This window comes from Xenopus tropicalis, chromosome 6 (genome assembly GCF_000004195.4).
Source record: "Xenopus tropicalis strain Nigerian chromosome 6, UCB_Xtro_10.0, whole genome shotgun sequence".
Lineage (NCBI taxonomy): Eukaryota > Metazoa > Chordata > Amphibia > Anura > Pipidae > Xenopus > Xenopus tropicalis.
In genome coordinates, this window is record NC_030682.2 from 28431599 (window position 1) to 28454942 (window position 23344).

Consider the following 23344-nt stretch of genomic DNA (forward strand, 5'->3'; position numbering starts at 1 on the left):
AGTTAAATTGGGTTGAAAAAACCCAAAGTCCATCAAGTTCAACCCTTCCAAGTGAACCCAGCACACACAAACCTATACTGATTTATCTATATACTCACATATAGACCCATACTGACCTATCTATACACTCACATACAGACCCATACTGACCTATCTATCCACTCATATACAGACCCATACTGACCTATCTATCCACTCACATACAGACCCATACTGACCTATCTATCCACTCACATACAGACCCATACTGACCTATCTATCCACTCACATACAGACCCATACTGACCTATCTATCCACTCACATACAGACCCATACTGACCTATCTATCCACTCACATACAGACCCATACTGACCTATCTATCCACTCACATACAGACCCATACTGACCTATCTATCCACTCACATACAGACCCATACTGACCTATCTATACACTCACATACAGACCCATACTGACCTATCTATCTACTCACATACAGACCCATACTGACCTATCTATACACTCACATACAGAGCCATACTGACCTATCTATCCACTCACATACAGACCCATACTGACCTATCTATACACTCACATACAGACCCACACTGACCTATCTATACACTCACATACAGACCCACACTGACCTATCTATACACTCACATACAGACCCATACTGACCTATCTATACACTCACATACAGACCCATACTGACCTATCTATCCACTCACATACAGACCCATACTGACCTATCTATACACTCACATACATAAACTATATATATACCAACATCAATACTAACTGTAGATATTAGTATCACAATAGCCTTGGATACTATGCTTGTTCAAGAACTCATCCAGGCCCCTCTTAAAGGCATTAACAGAATCTGCCATTACAACATCACTAGGAAGGGCATTCCCCAACCTCACTGCCCTCACTGTGAAAAACCACGCTGCTTCAAATGAAAGTTCTGCTCCTCTAATCTAAAGGGGTGGCCTCTGGTGCACTGATGTTTTTATGGGAAAATGGACGACTCTCCAGTACTAATGACCCTCAGCCTAACTATGGACCTGTGTGTTTATATATCCTCCTCTGCATACCAGACCTTAGCATACCGACAAATCCACCTCAACTGTGACCCACAAGGCTTACCTTTGTATCACTTAGGGCCCCTCTCATCCATAGGGCCCATGATGCACAGAATCTTAATACACAGAATCATGTTCATGATAACGATATATAAAATTCAAACAGCATGCACACTCAAACCTAACGAAAAATAAGCGAGTCTTCTGGGATAAAAACAAACCTGATCAAGTAAGAAGCAATAACATATGTCAGGATGTTCAGAAACCAAGCCAACCATCAGGGACGTGTCAAGGCTGTTTACTATTTTAGCTTGCTCCTTATTCTCCTAATGCAGTCTGGCTTTCTGCATCTACTTTTATATTTTCCTGAATTTCCCAGTTACCTCTTTTGTTTGAGCAGATCCTTAGAGATACAATAGGTTAACAAATATTGTGTAGAATTGCTAATCTTTCTTTGCCCGAGACAAAATGTAAACACCTAGAAGTGCAAAAATGTCGAGAGACAGGACCTCTCTGGCCCTGCTGTCCAGCAATGAATGTGTTCAACAAGCCACTCATCCGGGGAAACGAAACCACAAAGTATAAACACACAAACTATAAATTAGAAAACGTGCTTTCAATAACAATTGTGCATTCTGTATTATATACAGTCGGATGTATAAATCTGCCAATATGCACTCGGGGAAACATGCCGTTCTCTACTCAAGATCTGTGCTGTTTACTGCATGAAGATTAGGGGGTTGCAGAGGTGCAGAAGCCAAGCATATAAAGGGTAACTGAGCTACATCTGATAAAATCAGTCTTTTTTTCTCTGTGCTCCAGGGTAACTCTTATTACCATTTTATTGAGGGATGAGTCTTCTTAAACTGTGTGTGGTGTGGGGTGGTTGGTGAAGAATTTTAAAGAGGTTGGTCAACATAGGGCTAAGGCTAGTTACCAATGATGAGTCCTTAGAGCTGGAGTTTATGGAGCTCCGTTTTTTCAGAGCATTTGGGATACTTGATGTAAAAGGACAATAAGTAGATATATACCCCTTCTAAGGCTGAATGCCCTCACACCATTTTTCCTTTGTTGAACCATTCCACTGTGTTTAGGTTGTCACACTAAGGGGCTGATTTACTAACCCACGAACGGGTCGAAATGAGTCCGATTGCGTTTTTTTCGTAAAGATCGGTATTTTACGATTTTTTCGTATGTTTTGCGATTTTTTCGGTGTCTTTACGAATTTTTCGTTACCAATACGATTTTTGCGTAAAAACACGAGTTTTTCGTAGCCATTACGAAAGTTGCGTAAAATCTTGCGATTTTTCGTAGCGTTAAAACTTGCGCAAAAAGTTGCGCTTTTTTCGTAGCGTTAAAACTTATGCGAAACTTCGCACCTTTTAAGTTTTAACGCTACGAAAAAGGCGCAACTTTTCGCGTAAGTTTTAACGCTACGGAAAAATCGCAAGATTTTACGCAACTTTCGTAAAGGCTACGAAAAACTCGCGTTTTTACGCAAAAATCGTATTGGTAACGAAAAATTCGTAAAGACGCCGAAAAAATCGCAAAACATACGAAAAAGTCGCAAAATGTTCGTTTTCAAGTCGGAACTTTTCCAATTCGGGTCGGATTCGTGGGTTAGTAAATCAGCCCCTAAAAGTTTGGAAATCAGGAATCAAGTGTTTCACGATATGAAAGTGAATCTAAATGGAACTGATCCATGCATTTTCTGGGTGTTTTTGTGTGGTTTCTGAGATATTAGCAGTTGTAGATTGCTTATTCCAGGCTTTTGACTCAACAGCTCTCTATGAAGGCCAGAGTGTCGGTGACATAGCGAAAAATAATGAATGATTATCTATTGTCCTCTGATCTAGTTTTTAATATTCCCAAATGGTTTTATGTATGTGAAGTTTCTCATTCATTTTTAAACCTTCACCTCCCACACTTAATCATGTGACCAGACCTTCAGCTCCATCTTGTGGCCAGAAGGTATTATTTTACCCAAAGAAATTTTCTATAGGGCACAATCTTTAAGGAAACACCAAAAAATTAAATTGTTTTAAAGTAATTAAAATATAATGTAATGCTGCACTGGACTGGTAAGAGAAAAGGCACAGGTTCTATAGCCAATGACAGATAAGCTCTGTAGAATACAATGGTGTTTTACAGAGCTTATTTTTACCTGTACCATTTATCCATGTATCGATTTCAATGGCTGTCCCAGTAGCTACGCAGCTGCTTTGTTTATATAAACTATAGTAAGGTTTCTGAAGCAAACACACAATTTTGTACCAGTTCTGGGCAACAGTACATTATATTTTAATTATTTTGATACTCTTTTATTTTCTGGTGTTATTGTTCCTTTAACAGGTCTGTCCTCAAAATCTGGTCTGTCCTAGCACCACCACCACCATTGTTCCCTAGGCATGCCTAGGGTTGCCTCCCCATAGTTCCAGCTCTTACTCTGGGATGTATATTACATGGTGAAATAAAATCTTTCTTCAATAAACATTTTAAAACAGATAAATGTGTCATCATAAATAAGTCTGAACAATGGGTAGCCATTTTCCAATGTGTGATGATGAAACTTCATAAATATGTTTGTCCTGCTCACAGCGGCTGTTTATCTTGAATGAGCAATGTCCATAAAGGTCTCTTTTCAGATAAACCAAATACCGGCACTGCCACTGTGTAAGCAAACATTTAATTTGACATTTATTTTCCACTCATCAAACCACTAAGGTTAAACAGTATTAAATATGATTGCTTTTGACATTCTGTGGCACAAACAGTGCGCTGATAAAACATTCACGTATAAAGTTGCTTTTTTCTACCCTTTATTTCAGCCATGTCTTCAGATCTGACATAACGTAGCCTACACAGTACAGGAAACATTGGGCCCCTAGGGCCCTCACATCCAACATGCTCCCAAGCTGATGGGACTCAACTGCAAATCAGGGTTCTTTTACTTGTAGACCATATATGTCAAACACAAGGCCCGGGGGCCAAATCCGGCCCACCTGGCTATTTTATGTGGCCCTTGGTGAGTGTGTCTGACCATCCAGCCTGATCAGTTTCTATTTTCCTCACATAGTAACTAAGACTAAGGGGTATATTTATCATGCTGTGTAAAGAGTGGAGTGAAGCATTACCAGTAATGTTGCCCAAGGCATCCAATCAGTAATCAACAGTAGCAAGCATCTATTGGCTGCTATGAGCAACATCACCGGTAGTGTCTTACTCCACTTTTTACACGTTGTGATAAATATACCCCTTAGTATCTTACTAAGTATATTAATAAAAAATCTGGCCCGTGTTTTAGATTTCGGCCCACTTATGTGATTGAGTTTGACACCTCTGTTGTAGACAAACATTTGTAAAGATAATTTACTGCAAACAGACTGACTGACAAACACAAATACTGCATTGTCTGACTCCCCACACTCTATGTTATGTTATGTTTTACTGGCTAAACCTGCTCCGATTTGTCCTGCCAACTCCCCTTTATCAGGAATATATCACTGTTAGGACTGTGTTCCAGGTCCTATTGAGCGGGTTTATAAGTCTGATGGTAATTAAAGGCCTCACATTGAGATGTATCGTAGTTTAACAGCAGGTGGCAATGTTTTGACAATAATAATAAAACATAAAAGTCTCACATGGCTGGCGCTTCTATCAAAGCTCATTTCTTTTGCAAGATGTTTGAATTGAAATTTGCTACTCTATTACCTCTCTAGAAGGGTTTCATATATTGTAGAATAGGATGGCAATTTATACACGATAGAAAATAATGTGTCTAATAATGCATTTTATTTCTCATTTGATTGTCGCCATAGATTGGTCCTCTTATTAATACACACTAGGGATGTTATCAGGTTTTCACAAATGATTTTTCCATATACCAGTGCTATCCAAGCTTTTATATACAGAGGACCATTTATCTGACTCCCCCAGTGCAACGACACTACACATCCTAGCAACCATCATACATGGAATAATGTATGATAATGATCTGTTTCAATGGTGTGATTTTCATCCTATTCAAAGGTTTCATAGAGTTCTTTCTAGAACATGATATCCTAGAAGGAAATTAATAATGCCTTTGGATAGGCAGGGGGAAATAAAGATGCCTTAGGGCAGTGATCCCCAACCAGTGGCTCAGGAGCAGCATGTTTCTCACCAACCTCTTTGATGTTGCTCCAAGGGGCCACAAGGGAGGTGATTATTTTTAAATCTCTGGCTTGGAGGCAAGTTTTGGAAGCTTAGAGACACTGTTTTACTCCAAGCAGAGCCTCCTGCAGGCCAGCAGTCCAAATGGGGCTAACAACTAGCCAATCACAGCCATTATTTGGCATTCCCAAAGAACTCTTTTCATTCTGGTGTGGCTCACAGGTAAAAAAAGGTTGGGGATCCCTGCCTTAGGGTTATATGTTTGTTCTGTGGGCCTGTGATTGTACAGCCCTATTTTATACTATTTAGAATTATTTTTGTTAAATTTGTTTAGGGCCCCTGCTACACCATAACAAATTTTACAACATTTTATTGGTAATCTTGTGGCAAGGACCTTCTTCTTCCTCTGTCTCTGCAATTGTGTATATTCAGTGTTTATTTTAAGTATTTCAGTGTTTGTTCCCCATTTGTATACTGAATGTATTTTACAGTACTGTCTATACAATTATCCCTATATGTATGTAAATACAACGTATATGTAAATACATACAAATATTTACAAGTACCCCAAACAGGGTTGCCACATTTTTTTATTCGTAATGCCAGATCAAGAGCGGACTGTGACACCATTTTGGGATGGGGCTATGGCATAAGGGGCCGTAAAGTAAATTGCTGGTTAATTTGTAATACTAGTATTGGCCCTAGCTGGTGATTTTCTGCCTAGGCCAGTTAAATACCAGCCAGATGGCAACTCTAACCCCAAATGTTCCTATGTCTTTAACCTGGGTTTAGTAGAACATGTGTCACAATGAATAAGCATGTACTGTAAAAGTCATGCTAACTGGCTTTTTTATAGGAAATGTATTTTGTGCATATAGCATTCTAACCCCTTTCTTATGCCCAGCACTGTCAGGTGCAACTATTTGTGCCTCTAATAGGAAGGGCAACGAGTTGTGCCCTAATGTAAATCCAGCATGTGCCCTCAATGGAAGAGAAGGGACCTGAATGTCCCCTTGGGTTTCCCTTCTTTGTGCATCATTCATCTGGTGCAAGGGGTGCATCCCTTAGTAAATGAACCCTATAGTCATAAACTAAATATAAGCTTCCTTTAAGCAATCTGGCCCCTTTAAAATCTATGTCCACACAAATAAAATAAATTATTGCTCCTTGGTTTTTTGTGTAGATATCTTATATTGACTGCAACTTGGCTTTATATAATAAATAAAATGTATGGAATATTAAAGACTCGGTTTTACATGTAGAATTGTTTTTTCTTTTTCCAGATGGCTTGTTCTTGCCATAGCCATGATCCGATTTTATGCGGAAAAAGGAACACACAAGGGTCTGTATAGAAATATACAGAAGACACTTAAATTTTTCCAGACATTTGCTTTACTTGAGGTAAGTACCCATACACCTGTATTCTTACTTCTAACGTAGCCATAGACCAATATATATTATATTACATTTTATTTACTGTACAGGTATTGGACCCCTTTTCCGGAAACCCATTATCCAGAAAGTTCAGAATTACGGAAAGGTCATCTCCCATAGACTCCATTATAATCAAATATTTGTAATTTTTCAAAATGATTCTCTTTTTATCTGTAATAATAAAACAGTACCTGTACTTGATCCCAACTAAGATATAATTACCCCTTATTGGGGCAGAACAGCCCTATTGGGTTTATTTAATGGTTAAATGATTCCCTTTTCTCTGTAATAATAAAACAGTACCTGTACTTGATCCCAACTAAGATATAATTACCCCTTATTGGGGCAGAACAGCCCTATTGGGTTTATTTAATGGTTAAATGATTCCCTTTTCCCTGTAATAATAAAACAGTACCTGTACTTGATCCCAACTAAGATATAATTACCCCTTATTGGGGGCAGAACAGCCCTATTGGGTTTATTTAATGGTTAAATGATTCCCTTTTCTCTGTAATAATAAAACAGTACCTGTACTTGATCCCAACTAAGATATAATTACCCCTTATTGGGGGCAGAACAGCCCTATTGGGTTTATTTAATGGTTAAATGATTCCCTTTTCTCTGTAGTAATAAAACAGTACCTGTACTTGATCCCAACTAAGATATAATTACCCCTTATTGGGGGCAGAACAGTCCTATTGGGTTTATTTAATGGTTAAATGATTCCTTTTTATCTGTAATAATAAAACAGTACCTGTACTTGATCCCAACTAAGATATAATGAATCCTTGTTGAAGCCAAAACAATTCTATTGGGTATACCGTAATTACTTCTTAAATAATTTTTTTAGTAGACTTAGGGGCTGATTTACTAATCCATGAATCCGAATCCCGAATGGGAAAAAATCTGATTGGAAACGAACATTTTGCAACGTTTTCATATTTTTTGCGATTTTTTCGTCGCTGTCGCGACTTTTTCGTGAATTGTCGCGACTTTTTTGTATTGAGCGCTAGTAAACGGCGGGCAAACCTTTCCGATTTTTTCGCTACGGCTACGAAAAAGTTGCGACAATTCCCGCAAGTCGTAACGGCTACGAAAAAGTCATGACAATTTATGAAAAAGTCGCGACAATTTACGAAAAAGTCGCAACGGCGACGAAAAAAACACAAAATACCGATCATTATGAAAAAAATGCATTTGGACGCTTTCGATCCATTCGTGGATTAGTAAATCGGCCCCTTAAGGTAGGAGATCTGAATTATGTAAAGACCCCTTATCTGAAAAACCCCAGGTTCCGAGCATTCTGGATAATGGGTCCTATACCTGTATTGATAATCATTATCATTTTTGCTGCACATGATGATTCAGCCGACATTCTTTCAGTTTACTATTCTGTAGAATTCCCAAGACCAACAGACTTGCCTGCTTATATATACAGTATATATATATATATATATGTGCATTAGCGCACAAATATAGTTTGAGCATATGTTATCATTTTTTGGAGGGGGTTTCACCAAAACAGACCTGAATTTTAATTCTTACCAAAGTCTGCTATAAAACAAGATTATTGAGGCCAGGTCTAGACTGGGATTCAGACTAGGTCCTGGCATTTCAAGTACAGAGAGGCCCAAACAGCCCCCCACCAGCTCCTGAAGAAGGTGTCCTGTAGTACAGGGAAGTGGGTTAAAGAAGGAGTGGACTTTATATATAAACCTATTAAGGAATTTTAATGACTGTGATACTGTAGAAGCCTTTTGGCACATATTTAATCATTTTAATACATTGCTATTTCTATGTAGTATTCTTATTTTTGAATACGTGCCAAGTTGCTGTAAGACATAAAGAGTAAAGCCAAATGAAAAAGCCTCAAGAAGACAGATGCTCAGTTGTTCTGCTTGTTCTCAGATAAATGCCTGAACCTTACTATAACTGTGAGAGTATCAGAGTCAGTTGCCATTGCTCAGCATTGTGTGGACCATTACAAGGTTTGGGTTAACCTTCCTGGTTTGTGACCTCATTAACTTGGAAACTTGGAATATTATGGCATTTTCTTACTTTGATTGTTCCATGTCTGTCCTGCAAATTGTACTTGATCCCAACTAAGATATATTTAATCCTTATTGGAGGCAAAACAATCCTATTGGGTTTATTTAATGGTTACATTATTTTTAGTAGAAAACCCCAGGTCCAGAACATTTTATATATTTTTTGACCTGATAATTCACATTCTCCCATGAACACAAGCTTAATCGTTTAGTAAATGAAATGTACATGCAGAAATTCATTTGAGACTAAATTATTTAGGTAAAATCATGAAATTTAATAATCATGGATTAAAAGAAAAATAAATTCCCAACAAAAACTGGTGCAGGCCTGAGGCAAAACAATCGCATAACAGTGAATATTCTTGCCTAGAAAGTATGCATAGCCCCCTTTTTAATTTTGGTACGTGATTTCTCTGTGCCCTGTACATGGCCAGTATCCCTGGTTCCAGTATGTGGTTACCAACATACTTGGTGAGGCAAAAATGTCTGGCTGAGTAGAAAGTGAGGATACCTGTTGTGAAAATGTAATGAAATGTATTTAAACTGTGGCCCCTTTTCTTTTACAGCTGGTCCACTGTGCACTGGGTAAGTTTTGGCTTTGGATACTTTGCAATAATCATCTGCCAATTCATTTGGATTCTACATAGCGAAGATGTTTGATAAGAGCTCTGTCTCCTCTTTTTAAGGAATAGTGCACACATCGGTGCTAGTAACAGGGGTCCAAGTCAGTTCAAGGATCTTCATGGTCTGGTTTATTACAAGCAGTATAAAACAGGTGGGCTTATACTTATTTTCGTCTGTTCTCCTACTTTGTGGCATTGAGTTTTTCAAGACCCCAACCCAAGATCATGTTGAGTTGATCTAAATGAGATAAAAATATACTACATTCTTAATATGTGGGTATTTGTGGTTAATAGGGTTGTTAAAATAAAGACTCTTACTCTACTAAATGATATTTATATCATTTAGCTTTCAAAAATTAGCATTATAAGTGTAGTTAGGAAATGCATAATCCCATGAAGCCCACTCTTGGCATGATACAGCATCTGAACCCTTGATAGAGATGGTCTAAAGATGATTGTAGATGCACCTTGTATACACCTTTTTCAAATTAGTAGCCCATGCATTCCTGCCCACTCTGGGTTACATTTCATTTAAAGCTTGTACTTCTTGGAGTAGCTCCTTGCTAGAACTATGTGAAGGTGGGGCTGTTTAGGAAGGAGCAGAACATATCTTTAGAACTCCTGGGATCTATTCCATAATTTTAAGTAGTTGCTGCAGAGAGTTTCAAACATTCTGAAAGCGAGTTGTAACCGATATTCTAGATGATTACTTCAGACTAGACTTGTCTTTAAATTCCATGATTGCTATGTTATTTAAGCCATATTGGACAAATGCCCATTTTACTCTGCCCAGCCATAGTCTCCTTCTGACCCCACTTCTAGGAAAGTAAGTCCAGAAGAAGAACAACATGAGCAGGGATATACAATCTGTAGCCATCCAGCAGCTGTAGTTGAGCAAACGAACCCCCAATGGCCTTCACCCACAAGGCTATAGAGGGGGTCACAGGCTGGATGTCTATACATTTCCATCTGAAGGCAAAAAATTATGGAAAAGTGTGTACAAATAGAGTAAAGCCTCTGAATTTCCTTGTTGAAAGAAAGTTCTTCTTATGTATTCTTTTGCACCATATGTATATTTTGCTATTCAGTTATATAGGTCTTCAATCCATCATCTTCCTCTCCAGGTCCAGAGTGAACACGGCGTTCTTATTTTTCTTGTCGTATGGACTGTGACAGAGATCACGCGATATTCCTACTACACATTCAAACTTCTCAACCACTTGCCATACTTCATTAAATGGGCCAGGTGGAGACATTACACTGCTATATGCTTGACTGGGTTCCGCATGTTCTACTAACAAACTAGGACAGGTTGTGCGGTTTGGCTAATCATCTCTTATGTCCCATCCTTTTTGTTGGCTTTTACTACTAACAGGTGATTTTCCCAGATTTTAAAGACTGGTTGTTTGCAAAGTGTGCAGAGCAGATGTAGTCAGGAGTATTCCTAAACGATCAGGCTATGCCAGCTAGTTAACCCATATGCTTCCCTGTAATTACTGTCGACCAGTAAATTGAACATAAAGGACACGTTACAGTTTAATTCAATTTAGAATAATTATTCTATTATTACTTATTCATCATTTCAATAATAAAGGTAGATCATTCAGAAATTTCAAAGTATGTTCTTGTACAAGAATACACATTTTCTCATCATGAATACAGCAACATAGTACAAATAATTTCTTTGTGGTACTCAAATGATTGCAAATTACCATCTGGTTTGGCACCCAGCACTTTATCTGCCATTATTAATTGAATTTTAGTGTTTCATAATACCAATCATGCTTTTTATTAGCTTTTATTCTATATGGCCAAAAGTATGTTGACATCTGCCTGTCCAACACCTCCAAAGCCAACGGTATTTATAGAAAGCGCTCTTTGCACTCTGCTTTTCTAAGAAGGTTGTTTTTTACTAGATTGGAACATTGTTGGATGGGATTTGTTTCCATTCATGCTTAAAAATTTGGCCACTGATGTTGGGGATTAGGCCTGGCTCCCATCCACATTTCAATTCATCTCACAGGTGGTTAGTTGGGTTGAGGTCAGGGCTCTGTGCAGGGCAAACAGGTTCTTCCAATCCAAATCCAATTTTGAATAGACCTTGCTTTGAACCAGGAAAGAGCTGTTCCCTGTTGCTAGAAAGGACAGGATTGTCATGAATGCTATTGTATCATGTATTGGTGCCTGTGTCGGCAAATAGATAATTATAATTTTAGCTATATAGTGATATCCAAATGTTAATTTTAACTGTTAATGTGTTTGTGATCATTTGCGGTGTTAGCATGGAGTACATGTCCTCATACTGCATTTAGGTATTCATTATTGTACCACTAACTGTACTTTTATTGCAAATGCTTCCAGTTTGATGTTAAAGAAAAGGAGGCAAAAACTGCTCCTGTATAAAGAAATATTTTATTCAAGATATGTTTAAAAATATTTTCATGCATTTGGATAACTGCAAGCAATTGCAAAGTGGTGCACTGAATGGGCTGGTTGGACTGGGAAAGATTCTGTCTCTAAAAATTCTCCCTGCATTCTGGCATGTTACCAATAGGGGGAGTTCCTAAGGATGCAAGTCAGGCTGAATACAGAGAGGCCAATGTGGGTGAGAGATTAGAATGGGGAAGAATAGAAAATAGTTTTGTTCTGCAAACTGGACAAAGAAGTCACCAGTGTAATAATTAAAGAATATCTACACCAACTGGAATAGCCAAAGCTCATACTGTTTTTTAACTGGTTTCATGCAATATTACAAGGCAGAACAACCCTGAAGCAGAAAGTGAAGTGCACGGAGTGCTTAATTTACTTTTTTCAAGCATGTTGGTAAAAGCTGGAGATTGACTGGGTAGTGGTTTGCCCTAACCTGATATGTCACACTTAAATATTAATAGCTGTTTAGAACAAAACAGTGAATCCTGTGAAAAAAAAAAATATTTACGTTTAATCACATTATAAGTAGGTAACTCAATGCCATTTGACCCCAAGGAGTCTTAGTTAGGGGTATATCCCTAACTGGTTTACAGATAGTTTAGCACAGCATTTACTTCCAGCTTCCTACAATTGTTCATAATCAAAGGGCCGATCATCTAAAATATAAAGTTCTCTGCCAGCACCATATTTCAAAGGGCAATGTTTTTTTAGAAAGGATAGCGTAGGGAAAGGGATCCATTCATCTGAGTTTCCAGCCAATGCAAGCTACATTTTCCGGTACCAATTTTTCCATATGAACGTGTTGGTTTGAGGAGAAACTAGTTGCCCTTATGTATTATTACATTTCGCTAGTCTGTTCCCTACATTTGTGCATTTGTACAAGCAAATTTAGAGAGAGCAGCTCTGTCATGTTCCATCACAATATGTCCTTAATCACCCCTGGCATTTCTGAATCATTTGTCTCCTCCAGAGATTTTGTATTCAGCTGCTGCTATTTTCATCCTACATGGAAAAGGTATAAATTGCTGGCTTATCTGATGATCCTGGGTGTCATAACTAAGTTCATTTTGCCCTTTAGTGCTTGCAGGATGAGGATTACCCTGAGAGGCTATAGGAACATACTGGTCCTTGATTTGTCCATAAATACCTGGCTATGCTGTGCTTGTCATGCTGCCTGCCTTTTGCGTAAAGGAAAGTAAATGGCACATATTTTTGCCATTTGCTTCTCAGGTTAAGATATGTAGGGGCTGATTTAAAAACATAGTTGCTAAATTGCACCAGCAAATTGAAAAAAACGCCAGTGGACACATACATCTACATGAGCAGTGACCAAAGTGCACAATCGCCATGTTTTTTTTCCACAATGTAGCATTTTTTGGCACAATAACCGGCACATTGCTGTAGCTAAGGCAATTGTGTCTGATTCAGCAAAATGACTGCAACTGTGCCCACATTTGGACGCAAATCAGACGCAATTATGCAGCAGTCTGTCTGGCGTTATTGCCGCTGTCTAGGGTGCGAGTAACAGCTGCACCTTATTCTTTGGGTGTGTGTGCTAAGGGAACCCTGTAGCTACAGCCTGTTCAGGGGGTGGCGGTAGCTCCAGGGTTGTTAAAAGGCACAGCAGCACTTCACCGAGCACAACTGTACAGAAGTGCAAGGAAAGTGGTTTTATACACAACTGACAGCATGGAAAGTGCAGGGACTGCAACTGCTAGACATACATACATACACTTGCAGCCATACTCATTCTGCTGGTATCATTACACACTGCATCACCTCCTACTTACTAAGGTGCTGATTTCCCATCTGGAAATTCTGCAGGTTTCATAAAAAAAAAATTGGTTTCAATCAGTCTGAACTGGTGCAATCATTTCAGTGCCATCTTGGTAAAATCTGCACATTTTGACTATTTTGCTCAACTTCAGCACCTCCTAAAAGGCTACAGGTGAAATTAAAAAACAAATTATGATGAAATGAAAAAGATGAGCATAACAACTTGTTTCTATGTTCCAGGTATAATTTATTTATTGTTTTGTATCCTGTTGGCGTTGTGGGGGAACTGCTAACTATTTATGCTGCTCTGCCCCACGTGCGGAAGAGTGCAATGTATTCTCTGAGACTTCCCAACAAGTACAACGTCTCTTTCGACTACTACTACTTCCTGATCATCGCAATGTGTTCTTATATACCACGTAAGTTATCTCACTATGTCTTCTCTTTAATTGCTATATACAGTATACCAGATCTGAATGAAGGGGTTCTCTGATAATTTCATTCCCTTAAATATAAAATAAAGTAATGTGTGATATATAATGTAATAAAAGTTGTCAGACTGCCCCATTTCACACAGAACACACTCGGTTACCATAAATAGATTTTGCAGTAAAAATATTGCACCTCCCACTCATATGTAGCCGTCTTCTATGGGATATTCGGGGTACTATATATTTCTGCCACCTTAGGTAACCTGTTGTGAAACTCACACCCCTTTGGTAATGTTGGAATGAAGACCCATGCTGCACCCTAGTACAAGCTACCCACTGTCTCTCCAAACAAGAATGGCATTTTATCCCCATTAATCTTACACCTTCCCCCCAATTTGCTATCGACCCTGAAATCGTTACAAGACCACTGACTAACAGACCTGTGAAGAAGAAGTATCACTAAATTGTGCTGTAGGAAATAGAATTCTGCTTTTATAATGCAGCATTTTATATGGGTTTACAACTCTTTTAAGCACACGATTAAACACTGCAGCATATTTCCTATCCCTCCCTTCCATACCCACCATCTGTTACATATTACTGAATTTATTTTTAATTCACTCGTATGGCTTGCAAATGTGTTTATTTTATTTTTACGCCTTCCATCCTAGTTGAATTGCTGCTTGTCTCTGTGCTCCATTCAGCAGCACTGTATTCATGAGGGGCAGGCAGGAGGGGCGGACTTAAGCCATGGGGGCTTGACCACAGACAAAAGTACTCTCTGAATAAGCATTAAGGGGCATGCTTTTCTGCTCCTGCCCTTCCATTTGGAGGTCTTTGTAAATGACCCTGTAATCTAATATTGTTGTGTTTTCAGGGATATCCAATGATTACATAAACCTTTATTTCTACAATGGCTTAAATTGGTCTAAAATTGGAAAGAGATGCCAATATTCAGTTGAAGAAATCAATACAGAGCTGGGCTAGAGGTTAAAGGAACAGTAACACCAAAAAATAAAAATGTTTTTAAGTAATCATAATACAATGCACTGCTGCCCTGCACTGGTAAAATTTGCACATTTGCTTCAGAAACACTTCTGTAGTTTATATAAAAAGCTGCTGTGTAGCCATGGGGGCAGCCATTCAAGCTGGAAAAAGGAGAAAAGGCACAGGTTACATAGCAGATAACAGATAAAACACCATTGTATTGTACAGAACTTATCTGTTATCTGATAAGTAACTTGTGCCTTTTCTCTTTTAAATGGCTGCCCCCATGGCTACACAGCAGCTTTATTTACTAAACTATAGTAATGTTTCTAAAGCAAATACACCAGTTGCACCAGTGCAGGGCAACAGTACATTATATTTTAGTTACTTTTATACACTTTCATTTTGTGGTGTTACTGTTTCTTTAAGGGATCAGCCTTTGACTCTCAATCCTATGCTACATGAGGCAACTCGGTGTGACCTCGGACTTAAAGGAGAAGAAAAGGCCATTTGCCTTTTTACTGCCAATAAATTAGCCACAATAGTGCAAGCTAGAACACTATATTTATTCTGCAGAAAGCTTTACCATACCCGAGTAAACAGCCCTAAAAGCTCCTGTTTGTTTAAGATGAGCTGCCATTTTAGCTTGGTCTCAGTAGTTTCCATGCTGCAGATCTGGCTGCTGGTAGCTCAGATTACACATTGTTGAGAGAGGGGAACAAATTCTGATGGGAGGGGGAGGAGGAAGGGGGGGAGGAGCAAACTGCCATGCCCTGAAGGATTTTTCTGAGAGCAGGAAATCTCACACAGAAGAACATGTATGCACAAAAGAAGAAAATAAATCTTGTGTTCCTTTTGATAGAGGACTCAGTGCAGCGTTTCTGTGAGTGCTTATGGCTGTATTTAAATAGACCCTTTTTGATAAAACTTACTTAGTTTTTACCTTTCCTTCTCTTTTAAGTCACTTATTCTCCAAATGTCCCATCATGCTTTGCACACCTATTATAGCCACCTCATTTCATATAAATCACTGATTTCAACAAACCCTATTGGAGAAAAGTGTTTAATGTGTATAACTCTCTATATGAGAAAGGCTGAAAATTTTTATTGGTAGCGATCTATAAATATAGAATTGTCCATGAAAAGAACATAGAACAACAATTTCCATTTGATCTCTGGCTCTCTGAACCCCTGTAAAGTTCTCAGGGAAAAAACAGCCTGTCCTACCTGGGCACCCTAATGTGCAGCGGTATCCTATACTCATTAATGCTCATCTTGCTGATACTACCTACAGATTTCTGCTTTCTCAGTAGCATGAAACATTTGTTAAAGGAAACAGTATTTCCCTATAGCTTAGGCAGTTCTTCCTCTAGCAGAGATGCAGAATCTGCTTTAATTTGTTTTCCAACCAATAAGAATCACCCATAATTTGTAAATGTGTCCCATATGGGAGGCAGGGCCCACCAGCTGTGGCACAGATACATGCAAGCTTTCCATACCAAGGCGCTACTTCACTACATCCAATAGCATTCCTTTATTATGACAAAAATGCAATAGAATATGAATTGCATAACCAGATGTTTCTGGGCCCTAAGGCAAGTTTTGTTTTTACCTTGAGAAGATGATCAGGGTCCCAGTAGGCCCTTTACACTCCCAGGCGCCCTGCAGTTGCAAGGTCTATACCCCCTATTATTACACCTCATACATAGAATGATCCATCATACTATGTATAAATCTTTCACTAGTGGAGAGAAACATTTATTTACAGTTGTTATTATACACTCTATGAGAGATGCATCTGCCATAGATGACAGTGTTTTTCTATTATTTATGACAAGCTTCATTCATTTATTTATTGCTCTCTCTCATTGAAGTGTTTCCCCAACTGTACTTCCACATGCTGCGCCAGAGGAGGAGAGTTCTGCACGGAGAAGTCATCGTGGAAAAGGACGACTGACCCAAATCATTCAATCCTGGATATCCTTGTATCATATACAATGGACATTCTTGTTTTTTTAATCAACTTGAAACTATTGTTATCAACTTTATATGTTCCATTTTTCCTGCTCTGTCCCTTTCCCTCTTTTTTTTTTAAGATATAAACCAATGCCCACATCAATACCCTCATCAATGTTTTCATTGGGAGTCATTTGTACTTAGGGTAAATTCTTATAAAGGTGAAACAAAGGCAGACAATCCTAATTGAATTATGAGTTCCATATTATGTTTCTTTGCTCTACTCTATGTTGGTTGGACATTGCTGCTGAGTTAGTGAGAACATTAAGGGCAGTAAATAGATGAGCACAAAAAGCAATAGTGATAGGTGGCCAATGTCCTAAAGGTTCCCTCTATGCAGTGCCAACCCTGTGCATGACCAGCCTTACAGTGTTTTTTTGCTCATTAACCAACAAGAATTAGATCCTTTCAATGAAATACAGTAATCCCATTCAGGAATGCCATTGATTGTTTTTCTCTTGGTTTCCAGAATGATCTATGTCTGTAGCTTGATTATTGGCATAAGCAAAGGTAGAATGTCTCAAGAGCTGAGAAGTAAATACCTAATCAATCAGCTTCACTCAATTATTGTAGGAAATCAGATGTTTAATAAACCGAGGAGGGGAGGCTTCAAACAGGTGTCACAAGCATTGGAAACATGGCACGGTTTTTGTTTAGTCCATATATACGTTCTCTGTTACATCATTCAAAAGAAGCACTAAAATCACATTTTTTAATATGATCTATTAAACTGTAGTCCATTTTTGAGATACTGACTTTAGCCACAATTTTTCTGCTCTGTCCCATAAAACAGAGAACATCTCCTGTTAATTTGTAGTGTTGATATTTACTTTATTTCTGTAGGAATGTCCAGTAAAACATATCATTTATCAACAGCGTGCAAATTTGCCCATGGGCAGTAACCCATAGCAGCCAATCAGTACCTTTTTTCAGCCAGCTGCAGGTAGAATAATTTGTAACAATTGTATAGGTTACCATGGGTTACTGCTCATGGGCAAATTTGCCCACTGTTGATATGATAAATGACCCACATTGGCCTAGATCAGTGCTTTCCAACTCATTATATGTAGTTGGCTGATTATTTCTCATACTTTGTGCTCAAGGGCTGGATTATATGAAAATGATGATGTCATGCAGTGGTCCCCAACCAATGCTTCGTGAGCAACATGTTGCTCTCCAACCCCTTGGATGTTGCTCCCAGTGGCCTTAAAACAGGTGCTTATTTTTTAATTATTGGTTTAGAGGCAAGTTTTGGTTGCATAAAAACCAGATGTACTGCCAAACAGAACATCCTGTAGGTTTCCAGTCTATATAGCGGCTACCAAATAGCCAATAACAGTCCTAATTTGGTACCCCCAGGAACATGTATTATGCTAGTGTTGCTCCCAAAGTCTTTTTACATTTGAAAGTGGCTCACGGGTAAAAAAGGTTGTGGATCCCTGCAGTAAAGTCTATAGAGCCCTCGAGCAGCCTGGGGGCCATAAAAAAAATGTTTGGTGGACTACGTCATAAGGCCCACAAGCCTCCAGTTGGGCAGCCCTGGCCTAGACTATTTTGCCCTGGGGGCTGTGGAAACCACTACTCATCAATAGTTTCCAATGGCACAGTGACCTCTAGCATGACCATGCAGTTACTCTCAATGCTAGACATGAGCACATCTTTGTTGTACTTGACAAAAAAAGGCCATGTTGAATATGTACTGGTTTCAAAATTCATAACTGATCAGTATAATATCCCCTTAAACCAGTGATGAACCACCTGTGGCTTTTAATATGTTGATGAGATGCTGAAAGTAGTAGTTCAACAAGATCTGGAGGGTTGAAGGCTGTACATGCAGGCTTGACAGGATCACTATAGTAGTTTTACTTAGCACAAGGAATAACTATGAGGACCTATATAAGCCATGAGCAACCTTAGCTCTGAGTTGAAGCTGTTGCCAAAACCTGGAGAGTTGAGGCGACAATTTCACATAGACATTGGCTATTGGGCCACATCTCTGGATGTAATGTTCCTGTAATGTAAACGGTACACAGATTGGTGCAGTCTATGTTAATCAGGTCAAAACTTCAACATTTTTGGATGAGGCTTACTCAGACTGATGGGGGGCAGAAGTTGGCCTTTTTAAAACCCTCACCATGGTGCTATCTTCCATTAGCCTAAGGTAATTATTACACAAAAGGGAGGTTATTGGAGGTAATAATAAAGACTAATATTGGCCAAACTGTGGCTACATAGGCATGGCTGAGCCAGAGGCCTTCTTGGAGGCTTGAAGGTTAAACCAGAGGATAATTATCAAATGTTTACATTACACAAACACAAAAGGAGAATTAAAAATGAAGCAATAGTGGCCCCTTAATATATAAGCACAATAGATGTCTGTAATAAACTACAAGACTACAAGTAAACACTCCATTTTATCCTATGAGAGTTCTACTTGGAAAAGGGTAAGAGACAAATCACAATTGCTAATACATGCAGCTGACTGACAGTAATTTCTGCCTTTGCTCACTTTCCTCACTGTTCTGTTCAACTCATATCATTAGAACTTCGCAGATTGTCAGAGAGCAAGAACCCGGAATGTGAGCGCTAAGCAGGAAACAGTGACTGGCACGCTGTTTGTATTTTCTCTTGCTCTCACGAGAAACATCATTCTAAAAATTTAAATGCAGAATTTCAAGTATCCCTCAGGAGCCAGAGCAAAAGAGATGCTTCCCTGACAATGCACAAAAGGAATTAATAAATGCTCAGCGATTTCAAACCCTCTCGGAGCTGATAGAGTCTGATACCCCGGCTAAGCTATAATAAGGTGACCCAGTTTTCTAATGTAAGAATATGAGTTGTAAGTTTGTATGTCTTTTATATTAGAATAAAAACATTGCAGACAAGACATTTAGGCACAATTGCAGCAAGTCTAGTGTCAACTTTTCATAGATTTGGCCAAAATGATTATGTTGGAGCAAATTATATGCTCCAATTATTTCAAATGAGGGGAGAACAATTGCTAAAATGGGTATTCTGCTCAATAGCGAACACATATTGATTGAAAAATATTCATTAGTAATGAAAATGGAATGGAACATAATGCACCCCTTGACCCAAGGTTAATGTAACTCAATGATACAATAATAAGGGACATTAACATTTTTTTTCTTTAACATTTAATTCTATTGGTGTTTTTCATGTTTAAATATGTTTAGTAACCTTAAGGCAGTGGTTGTTGGACTGTCTCCTTGGAGGACTAGTCTTTGTTCAGGGCTTTCCAAAGCATCTAGCAATAGATATAGGAAATCATTGTTGTATAAAACATTCAGCCATGTCCAATAAGTGTTCACCCCAAATCACACCTAATCTGATTAGTGATGATTGAATCATTTAAAAAAAATTTGCGAAACAGTGAAAATGTTGCGCAGGAAAAAAATTGTCGCCCACGACTATTCTTTTGAGGCACGACTATTCTTTTGACGCACGACTATTCTTTTGACACCCGCGTCTATTCTTGCAACAATTTTTTGGACGCGCGACTATTCTTTTAAAGCTTGCGACTATTCTTGCGACAATTTTTGGACGCGCGGCTATTCTTTTGACGCACGACTATTCTTGCAACAGTGTTTGGACGCGTGACTATTCTTGCGACAATTTTTGGATGTGCGGTGAATTTTTCTGCGGCAAATTTTTTCATCCGTTTCGCGAAACAATCCGCCAATGGTGAAACGCGGAAATTCGCTGTGATTCAATGCCTGGCGAAACATTTTGGCCATCACTAAATTGGATCTTAATGCATATTTAGCAGAGCAAATTCTCCCCAAATCTCACCCTAATAGTCCTTCAGGCAGAGCACCCTGGCCACTGTTTCAAGCCCCGTTAGGGAGAGCAGTTACAAAGCTTGGAAACCACTGCCTTAAAGGGGCGGGTCACCTTTTAGTATGTTATAGAAAGTCCTATTCCAAGCAATTTTGCATTTAGTCTTCTTTATTTTTTTTATATTTTTTTAATTATTTGCCTTCTTGTTTTGATTCTTCACAGCTTTCAAATGGTCATGGAGCCCAGCAGCCAAAAACAATTACTCTGCAAGGCTACAATTTTATTTTTGTTACTATTTATTACTTGTTTTTCTATTCAAGTCCTCTGCTATTCATATACCAGTCTCTCATTTCAAGCCACTCCCTGGTAATTTGAACCTTAGCAACCAGATAGTTGCTGAAATTCCCAAAATGGAGAGTTGCTGAACAAAAATAATAAAAAAAACACAAATGATAAAAAATGAAGACCAATAGCAAAACTGACTTAGAGTATCATTCTTTAAATCACACTAAAAGTTAACTCAAAGATAAACAACCCCGTTAAAGAATGATACATCATATTATGGAAGAATCCCACATCCCAAGCCTGCTAGATAAGAGATCTTATACCTACAGCTCACATACAAATGGTTCCCATAAACTCAAGTACTGTGCTACTTTCTTAAAAATGTATTTATTTCCTTTCAAAAAACATAGAGGTTCTTGTAACTTTATGTGCTGTCTATTAAGGGAAAGGTAAATATAAGTAGAACCATTGACTTTCTGCAGTTTTGACAGTTTCTTCTCATGGTCTGGAACATAACCAGCCTGTACCCGAGTTACAAATATCCTAGTTTTTCTAATAATGTCCTTTTCTGTAAAAAATGTACTGAAACATCTTTCTTCTTCTGTCAAGGTTTTAGCTTGTTCAATCCTTAACTGTGGAGGAAACTTGTCATTGTACACGAGGGCTTTTCAGGCGGTGAATTTTCATTTCATTTCATGGAACCACGCACGAAAATGGTGCAAATGAAAAGCTTGAATTGCTTGAACTGAACACGCACATGTTTACATAGACACCTGTGTCGTGCAGCAGCTCTTTTGTTAAGAGGTTATTTCTTTTCTTTTTTTTACATATTCCAAACATCAACAGGGCACGTGTATCGATTAAAAAAAAAAACATTATTTTGATGTGGTGTGTCACTTTCTCCTTATTTTCATGTAAAAAAAGCACTTTCAAAGACATCATGTTAAAGAAATATCTTATATCTAGTACAATCGTAGCCGTTGCTAGGGGAATTTTAATTTATTATAATCAGATTTATCTAAAATGCATCAGCCTAGTACATAAAACTACATAAAACTAGGTTTAATGGAAAACTAAATCGTAGACATGTAGGGGTAGAAAAGTTTTATTTTCAATACTGAACTTACTATAACAGCAATGATTCAGGCCTTCAAAGTTGTGAACAGAGGGGTGTCACCATCTTGGATTTTGTTAGGAGTGTCAGTGGCAGTGCACATGCTCAGTAGGCTCTGGGCAGCTGCTGGAAGCTAAGCTTAGGGGTTGTTGCAAATTACCAAGCAGAAAATGAGATTTACATGCCATAGAAGATGAGGCTACAGGTCTGATTATAGAAATCTGATGCAAATTGTGGTGATATTTCAGCTGCCATGTAAAGAGAATCTGAATTTATTACTAATCAGCCTTATATTGTGACATTTATATTCTATATATACAGTATATAGTGAGTGGGTCCCTAAGCTCAGGTAAGTGACAGCAGCACAGAGCATGTGCAGGGAATCAGAAGAAAAGAAGATGGGGGGCTACTGGGGCATCTTTGGGGGCACAGATCTTCCCTGCTAAAGGGCTGTGGGAGCCTTGGGCTGATACAGAAGCCTAAAATATAATGTGCAACATTTCTGTCCTACTTCTTCTTTACTTTTTAGTTCTCCTTTAATGGAAACTGTACAGCAAAATGTAACAATGCTGTAAAAATGCTAAATAGTGTCTGACCCTCCATATGCTTTTGCCATGGTGGTAACAGTTAAAGGCCCCCTGACCTTACCCTGTCATTATCAAGATGCTCTAGTGAAGCACAATTCTTCTGATTTTGGCCTCACATAAGATAAAGGTGTCTGTTTATAGTCATGGCATAGAGCATTAGTCTTCAGACATAAGGGTTGATTCACTAAAGTGTGATAAACGTTATCGCATGTTTTTTTGCGTTAAAATTGACGCAAAAAAAACCACGCGATTTGCTAAAGTATTATCGCATGCGTTAAGTTGCATATCGTGTGCGTTAAATAGCGCGCAGAAATAATACTAATGCATGATTCACAAACACTTAGACGCGCTAAATATCGCATTAGTCTGAGCAAAAATGAACACCTACTTGGGGCAGGCGGTAATTATAGAAAAGTACAGTTCATGAGCTTTTGGCAACACAATATGGACTTTGCAGTGGGATTTATTCAAGTCTGTGTTGGCCCTAGAGTGATGCAGCCTCCAGTTTGCAGGGAAATGGTCATTTTCAGAAAAGTAGTTATGGCTATATATGTATGGCTAATATGGCGTGCGCGCGATAAGTAGCGGACGTG

General features: G+C 38.5%; 1 protein-coding gene across 1 annotated transcript in view; it reads left to right on the plus strand.

The window, feature by feature from the left end:
- hacd1 (3-hydroxyacyl-CoA dehydratase 1) overlaps positions 1 to 17076 on the plus strand; it is a 34412-nt gene extending 17336 nt beyond the window's left edge. Inside the window, exons 2-7 of the mRNA XM_002939003.5 lie at positions 6503 to 6620; positions 9268 to 9286; positions 9388 to 9476; positions 10449 to 10570; positions 13771 to 13949; positions 16823 to 17076. Of these exons, the coding sequence (XP_002939049.2) occupies positions 6503 to 6620; positions 9268 to 9286; positions 9388 to 9476; positions 10449 to 10570; positions 13771 to 13949; positions 16823 to 16905 (610 nt within the window). The 3' untranslated portion in view covers positions 16906 to 17076. The remainder of the gene's footprint in view (positions 1 to 6502; positions 6621 to 9267; positions 9287 to 9387; positions 9477 to 10448; positions 10571 to 13770; positions 13950 to 16822) is intronic.
- The last annotated feature ends 6268 nt before the right edge of the window (positions 17077 to 23344 follow it).